The sequence below is a fragment of the Saccoglossus kowalevskii genome, chromosome 3, assembly GCF_978046115.1.
Source record: "Saccoglossus kowalevskii chromosome 3, keSacKowa6.1, whole genome shotgun sequence".
Classification (NCBI taxonomy): domain Eukaryota; kingdom Metazoa; phylum Hemichordata; class Enteropneusta; family Harrimaniidae; genus Saccoglossus; species Saccoglossus kowalevskii.
The window spans coordinates 13,911,684-13,920,286 of record NC_140643.1 but is presented as its reverse complement, the minus strand read 5'-3'; the positions used below and the strand labels follow the sequence as shown (position 1 = coordinate 13,920,286).

Here is an 8,603-nt window from a genome sequence, read left to right as displayed (position 1 = left end):
AGTGACCTCATGTCTCCAATTTGGCAGTAATTCAGTCAAGTTAGTTCCATACAATTTGGCAATGATTCACAATGTCCTTCAGCCAAGTCAGTGATACTGTTCGGTAGTAATTAATTCTCACGTTTTTGCAAATACTCTGTTTTCCATAAACACGCGTCTATAAACTACAATGTTCTGCCAGGGGCATGCCTAGGTGGCATCGTGACGTCCTGACCGCAAAGTGTACGTATGCACAAAAATCTTCCTACCTGGCTGTATTAAACACACTGTCTAGAGGCTGGACATGTATAAATAGACAGAACTGACCAATTGTGATAGATTTTCTGACGAACCCTGTGACACAAACCTACGTTGAGGCGGTGTCCTAGATTGTTGGTGACAAAATGATTGTTGTAGAATCGGTGTACAGATCGGTGTTGTTTTTTTCGGCGCGTGTATTGGTTTGCTTTCTGTTCAAGGCATTACTGTTATTATAGGTGAAATGATTACTGCTGAGCCTTATTTGATAACCAGAATAGCCCTACGAGTAATCTTTAATCTCACTGTCAAATAATGATACAAATGAATCTGGTAATAATGAAGTACAAAATGGTACTGACGATCGCAACATCCGGAATCAATAGTGACACCTTTTTTCACCATTTTATCTTCTGGTTCATCAGATTTGTTTTTTACACCATCGGATTGATTTTGTGAAGTACACGATTTTTAAATCTACATCCACCCTCTTGCTAACACAAACACAGTTTGACATATCGAATATATCGGACATATTCTCAAGCTAGTGAAATGATACTAGAAGACTCAGTATATTTCATTTCTGAATTTATCGAGAATTGTTTTTTATTTTGTTCAACATTGAAGTATTTGGTAAAACAAGACATGAATGTCACAGACCCTTTAATTTGATTATAAAATACTCAGTAGTGTTAAAGTAGTATATGGAACATCTGCATTCAGGTGGTTTAATATGTATATGGGTACAACTCATCATAACGTGATTTCCCATAATTTATTCCAGCGCTACAAAACTATTGCCAACAATGTACTTGCTCAAGGCACTGCATAAAACTGAATGAACCATTATGTAACTGGATGAAAAATTCAGTTTTTTTATATTAACATGACCTGGATTTGTTTCAATATCACTGCTAAGCAACTTGAGTAGAATTATTCTTGCGTCGCACAAATACTATTTTGTAGTAACACAGTATGATTTATTATTTAAAATATATTCACTGTAACATTCAGCAACATCTGTTAATGAACAGTTGTCAAGCAATATTGAAGAATGTAAAATACTATAAATTATTTAATTTTCACTGCAAGAAATGTTCAGGATTTTATAGCACTTGTTATGACATGTCGCAGGACCCCAAACAATTTGTCACTCCTACAAAATCCAGCAAATTCAGACTCATGTAATTCGAGAAAATTTACTTTAAGATAACATTTTCTTAACTGTACATAATACTAACGTGTATAGATTGCAATGTTGTATAGATTTTATAAAGTCACCAAGCTTCGACCAGCCGTGTCCACAATGTAAATAGTTTATATTAAAGTTATGTTCACAACATCAAAGGTACGAGTATAATTATAGGCAATGTTTTCTAGTGAACACATTTCATCAACAGATGGAGCTGTATGTATCTGAAAAGCATGAATCACGCAAACAGATAACAAAACGATGTTTAGCCATGCGATATGGTACTCAAAAACTATTAATCTTGTGCAATAATTAAATAACATACGAGGCTCTTTACAAACTGAATTCGTGAATTGACAAGCATTTATCTTTTAATATCCTAATTACTCACATGAATATGAAGATGGCAATCAACATTGCAATTCACATCGCTATGCGCATGTCATGTGCATACCCTACCACACTAAATTTATATAAAAATTGAGAACCTACCTTCGTAATAAATTACAACTCTTTTGATGACTTTTTGAAGTTTCTGCAATCCAAAATCCAAAATTAGAAAGCTTCATTACACAGGTTTCTCAGCTTTATTTATAACTCCAACATTGTTGTTGTTAGAAGATGTTCATTATTTAAAAACTGTATATATATAATATACAGAATACTCATGTTTTCTCGAAATAAGAAAAAAACAGTACATCACATATAATATAAAGGTGACATATATGGTAATAATTTTGACACTGTTTTTATCTTCATATTCTTTGTGAACATTTTTTGTAAAATAAATTGTTAGTCTCAGTTGTTCTTAGTTTCTCTGATGTGTTGATTTGCTATGTATAGTACAATCTGTGTTTCTGTTATCGATTTATATTAGATCAAATACATAATAGGTAATACTTGTGAATTTCAAATCATTAAATTCATGACTGAGCATTCAATTCATTCTGAGCATGTGTAATTATTTTGTCAGTGTTGTTGGGAGAGATAATTTATGCTGATAATTGTGAAAAAGACCCACTTGGGATTAGATTCCAAGAAAAAAATTCAGAGCCTTTTCAACAGATTATTGCAGAATTTTTGTTGTGGCCGAAATCCCAAAACGGAGGTGAAATTAGTAGTCCCACTTTAGCCGGCACCTTAACGGGAACTTAGTGTATTGTCCAACACGGTCCTTCACTACTTCCTAAACAGTGCATATATTAAAAATTAGATCAAAGTGTATATGAAAACGACAGGATACATAAGCGTTCAGGCAAATGTGTTTTATCTCCGTTATAATGTGTTTATTATATGTTTTATCATAATTTTTTGGTATTATGCTTAATGTGTATGAAACACGTACTTTGAAGCAATGCCTGTGGGGGGGCAATGTTTTCGCACGGCGACACAAATTGGTATGTCTATTTTGTTCCATCCAGGTGCTCATGTTGAAGTGCTGACAGAGAATGAAATTTGTAGTGGTCATTTATTTATCGTTAACATTTAATAAATTAAAAACATCCCTAAAATTTACATAGAGCGCATGGCACGCTTTACCCTTCACAACTGCAAATGACCTGGACTGCAATATTTTAATTTGTAGGTGAAATATGTATGTGAGATGTAAGTTGTTTAAGTAGCAAAACCCCACATTAGAACCAATATAATATAAATCATGGTGTAAACTTTTAGCAAAACTGACAGAAAAACAGTATTACATCATGCTAGTTCTGTCAATCATAACTTGTATTCAGGTGATTATTGTAATCGTTGACACAATCCTACAATTGTGCTAAAAAATGAGACGCTCGCTTACCAGTATTGTGTTGGTGTATTCTGATTATTACCAGTCTAGTGCACAGACAAGCTGTATCACATAACGACTGTTAGACATAGAAAAAAATCTCATGACTTAATATCAGATTGATGGTGATCACTATTCACGGCGTATTCTTACTCAGGAGATCGGGCAGAAATATTCATTAGGTAAACGAAATGCATAATCATCATTATGAGGATCAACCTTGAAATAGAGTTGTACTGGTGACTCACTTTCTCCGTAGATTGTCTAATATTTTTAACATACTTTCATCAGTTAATCCTTATAAATCCGAAGCACTCGTCAAAACGGCTGCAAATGTATTTAATATACAATATACGTTATTGTTACGCTAATCATACTCCATATAGTTCACAGTATTTTTTCACAACTAAATTGGCAATGTTCGTTGTTAAAATCTGAACAGGTTAATCATTGACTGCGATGACACAACGCTTTAGTTATGATGTAACTATTTGTTCAATAATGACAAAACAAATCAACTCTTCATCATGAAACGAGTATATAGTTGTAGGACAATAGTTTGTCCCTTTTTAATGTAATTGCTGTAGCTGGCTAAAATCTTCACATTGAGCAAATGGTATGATAACATTTACAAAATAAAAAACAGTCCTAACATTTTGCCAAAATACTGAAATTAAAGAAGCTAAACATTACCAATTGATAATTATTAGTTTTAGCTTGAACGCAGGAAGTCTTCATTTTCTTCTTGAGATACTTTTATTCCAAAACACCCTTCCACAATGCTTTACCGTTTTTACATTGCAAATAATGCATCTTTATGATGTTAACGGAGTCCATGCAATGACCTGGTTACTATCTTAAATAATTTCAGTTTTGCTCATACTGCAGTAACTGTATGTTATTGAATTCACTTTACATGGGCTCTGGCAGTTCTAGTTCTGATTCTAGCCATTTGTTTCTCTCATAACAGAAATTGTCTCAATGATTACAGGTCAAAAATTGTCAAATTGACTAAATCTAACAAAAACAGTATGGGAAATGCGGTTTGCAAACAAAACATAATTGTAACAAATGCTCCAGGTTACCACCGAATTCATCGCCGATCTATTTTCAGATTTTGAGTTGGTGACCGGAGAATGACATCGTGTAAATTTCCCATAACCCACCGCGTGATTTGTGAAGGATAGAATGTTACAGGTTTTCGACCTGTGACACATACACGACAACAAACGCCCACACCAAATCCGCAAAACAAGCGAAACAGCTACTTTAATCAAACATATGAAACGGCAAGGTCATCTGTCAAAATCATACGAGAAATAATTGCAGAATCATATATCATAAATGTAGCAAACTACAGATTTCAGCTAAACTTTCCGCTTATTTAAATTGTTGTCCAAGAATATGTTCTAGTAAATATGTCCAGTTATTGCCTACAGTTATTGAAAACAATAGCTTAACCATCTTGTGATTTTTAAATTCTATTGGAGTTTGAGTAGTATAATCACGTATTTATTCTATATCGTACAGTAAGAAACAGTTAGATTGCAGAATTAAGTCATAATGTAATGAAATAAAAACTACAGGTTTTCAATGAACTCTTCCCCGTGCTAGAGTGTCAGATTTTTAATTGTGACCGGTGAATGACATCGTTTAAATTTCCCATAACCCATTGCGTAATTCGAAAGATAGAATGCTCCAGGTCTTCGACATGTGACACATACACGCCAACAACTGCACACACAAAATCCTCAAAACAGGTGGGACACATACATCCGCATCAATAAAACTTATGACAATAGTGACTCCCAACATAAATACAAGAGTCAGAGTTGCAATTGGATACGCCACCTACAACTTTCGATGAAGTGCGTGTAGACATTCTCTAAATACGAAGATGTTCCGTGTCGTACTGATCGTTGTAACAATCATTTCACTGGAAAGCCAGGGGGATGTAAGTATATAAAAATATGTTTGGTAAATAACGCGTATTTCCTCACCCGATTGTATTATTCGATCGTTTTCTTCCTTGATTTGTCAGATAGTGAACATTTATTACACCCGATTTTGACTGTAATATTACATTACATTTCCATCGTTTTTACAATATTAATATAACATTGTTTTGATCTCTCAGTCTTTGCAAGAAATATTCTTAGTGCAGGCGGGTTTAATTGACACAGACCCATCACTGATTTGCCAAGCTTTTCGCTGGGCATACCAGTATATTCATCATCAAAGCAAAAATGCATTCTCGTGTCATATTATTATAAATCTATGTCGTTTCAGGCAGCTGTTCCAATTACTACACCTCCACCTCCACGTGAGTATATATAAAACACTATGTTCGCTCACAAATGATTTTGCTAGAGACACAAGTATAAATGTTTATTATCCTTGGGAATGAGATTAGATGTTGGCAATAATAAAAGATCATCATTCCGAAATAAAGTAAAAGATGACAAGAAACAATTGGGATAAGTAAAAACTACTTTCAGTTAGGAATAATTGCAAAAATTTTTACAAATAGTCTATTAATATAGAAGTCAGTCATGTAAAAAAAAGTGGTTCGTTTTACTGTTTATTTTATGACTAGTCGTACAATACAGATTGTTGATAAACGATAAGTGTTAACGAATATGTTTTTTTCAATAGCACCTGATGCTGTAGCATTTTGGCCGCTGAATAAAGAACATTATCTCAACGACACATCTGGTAATGGTAATGATGCTGAGAACACATGGAATAATGTAACCCTGGTCGCACCAGCCAAAGGACGTCAGTGCGGCGCTTATAAATTCCGTGGTAACCCCAGCTCGTATTTATTTTTTCCAAACAATGGTGCTTTCGACACTAAAGGGTCAACAACTATCATGGCGTGGATTTATCCGTTTGGTAGTGCAGGTCCTATTTTCTACTTCGATCCAAATATGACGAATACAGGTGTTCAAATGTCGCAAGTGGTTGATAATTTCTCGCCATCGGGGTTGTCTGCAAGCGTTAGCTTTACTAAACGCGACGCAACTCCAGTAGCAGCATTAGAGACAAACATACCAGCTTTGAATGAATGGTATCATTGGACTGTTATGTACAATAATGACACGAGCAACGGATCTATGTACATAAATTGGACTCTCGCGATATCGGCAAAGTATGATGAAGGAGAACTTGCAACTCAATATGATGCACAAGCAGGCGCAGCATTATTCCCTCAAGAATGGTTTCATGGTTTTATTACTTGTATACAAATTTACGATAGAACAATGACTGAAGCTGAAATTAGGGCAGCCGCGCATAACCCCCTGTGTACATGTCCGAGTAAGATGCAATATAGATTATATATATCATTATAATATGTCGATATTAGTCATTACTATAACAAACTATTTAAGGCATTTTTTGACAGAAATCACAGATAATGCGTTTTAATACATCCTGTCTACATTCTTTCATTGTAGTCGTGACAGGTGACCCTCACATAACTACTTTAGACGGACGTGCTTACAGTTTCCAAGGCATGTGTTGGTATACACTTGTAAAAGACTGCTCTAGCGCCAATCCCGACTTCGAAATCACCGCTGATTTAGCACCACCAAACGAGATCAGTGATCAAATGAGAACCAGAGCTGTTGCCATCAATGTTACAGTCGGAGATGAAAGCGTTGTCGTTGGTCAGGATAATGTAGCAACTGTAAGTACAGCTTTCTTTAATTGCTAGTCTGGTAAAGTCGGGACTTCTTTTTTGTTTTACAAAAAATAATATAATTAATTGTCAATTTAGCCTTTTTAACGTAATCGCGAAAACTAGCGTGACAACGTTCAGATGACATTTTAGAATTAATACGTGATTAATTTATCAATTAGGTGAGTGGTAGCAGTTCTAAAAATATAAACATCGTACATGACGGCAACATGGCACAATTGAGTTTCAAGCAGAAAGACACAACATTCAAGATATTCTGGACTGGAAGTAAACACACTTTTGCTATTGAATTCACTGGTGATTATTATCGCGGAAGAATGTGTGGTCTGCTTGGTAATGGTGACGGTGATGCCAAAAATGACTTCCAGAGACCCGATGGTGTTATTGTAAAGGATGTTACTGAGTTTGGAGAAAGCTGGAAAGTTACTGGCAAAAAGTAAGTATGAAAAACGGAATTCACCAAGAAAGCAATCAGAATATCAAAATAAGTAATCAAACGATTGATAAATAGGATGATTGATTGATTGATTGATCGGTTCGATCTGATACCCATTTTTTCTTGCAGATGTTAGTGTCCACCACAGACAATTCAACACACGATGACCAGTCGCACTATATGAATATTATCAATCAAGCTTAGTGTTGCAGAAATGCATAATTAATTTAAGCCATGGGTTTGGTTTTGGGGTGAATAGTATCAGTTTTCTCTTTATTAGTACAATAAATGGCTTGCAAAAGGAAAGAATAGTGTGTGTGTGTGTTCACTAGCATGTTGTATTGATGTGTGATTACTGATGAGCCACATGTCAAAACAATTGTCCCAGTTGACAAATTGAGAAATAATAAACTATACAATAAGATAACAAAGTTGTACGTACCCCCTTGAATCCACTTGTGTTATTCTGGTAAACTTAGACTCACTACATTGAAAGAAAAAAAAAACGTAAATATTTAGGCGAGACGTAATTTATATATTCAGAAGACATTGTTTGAAATCAATGAAATGGATGACATATTCATCTCAAATCTACTTTTAAACCAGCCTTTAAAAATTCTTCACTTCCCGAGTTCGCCATGGTCGACGACGTAACTGCTTCTAACGACGATAGCTTCAGGGAATGCAGAGTACAAAAACTAGCCGTAATGTCACGCAACAAAGTCAGTGTAGAACAAGAACCAAGATCAGCAAAATACGCTTTCTTGCAAAACACGGGTATCTAAATTGTGTTGCTCTTACGGCGTAGAATCATTGCGGGCTGTCTTGTTTCTATCAGTCCCACGTCACACATTGGACAGTCATTATCTTGAAATATGTGCAGGCTGCTTCGTCGACATTTGCGCTGGACTGCACTAAAGCTGAGCTGAACTGCACGTCACTGGCCTGGAGCTGGGTGTCAACTGACTAATTCGTGTTCACGGTCGTCTTGCACAAGCAAGTTCAAAAGAATATTAATTAGCAATGAAAATACACGCTATTTATCCTAATTCCACAGCTGGGCAATCCTCGTTAGCTAACTTGGCATTATCACAATACATCACTATTACAGTGACATTACCAAAACTCTAGTCTATAAATTTCCTTAAGAGAAAAAGATGACCGACGAGAAAAAAACGTAATATAAACATCAACCTACTGTTTTCCATCTTCCCCCAAATAAGAAAAGCAGTTTCAAGTTAAATTTGCC

General features: G+C 35.2%; 1 protein-coding gene across 1 annotated transcript; it reads left to right on the top strand.

The window, feature by feature from the left end:
* The first annotated feature begins 5,065 nt into the window (after nucleotides 1-5,065).
* Nucleotides 5,066-7,663, top strand: LOC144343130 (uncharacterized). The gene is made up of 6 exons (XM_078005850.2): nucleotides 5,066-5,169; nucleotides 5,505-5,538; nucleotides 5,871-6,533; nucleotides 6,674-6,906; nucleotides 7,080-7,354; nucleotides 7,484-7,663. The coding sequence occupies exons 1-6, from the start codon at nucleotides 5,113-5,115 to the stop codon at nucleotides 7,488-7,490; spliced, it is 1,269 nt and encodes a 422-aa protein (XP_077861976.1). The 5' UTR covers nucleotides 5,066-5,112; the 3' UTR covers nucleotides 7,491-7,663.
* The last annotated feature ends 940 nt before the right edge of the window (nucleotides 7,664-8,603 follow it).

Coding starts and splice junctions, on each gene's coding strand:
- LOC144343130 (XM_078005850.2), top strand. CDS start 5,113: ATGTTCCGTGTCGTACTGATCGTTGTAACAATCATTTCACTGGAAAGC. Junction 5,539..5,870: donor TACTACACCTCCACCTCCAC/GTGAGTATATAT, acceptor TTTTTTCAATAG/CACCTGATGCTGTAGCATTT. Junction 6,534..6,673: donor CCCCCTGTGTACATGTCCGA/GTAAGATGCAAT, acceptor CTTTCATTGTAG/TCGTGACAGGTGACCCTCAC.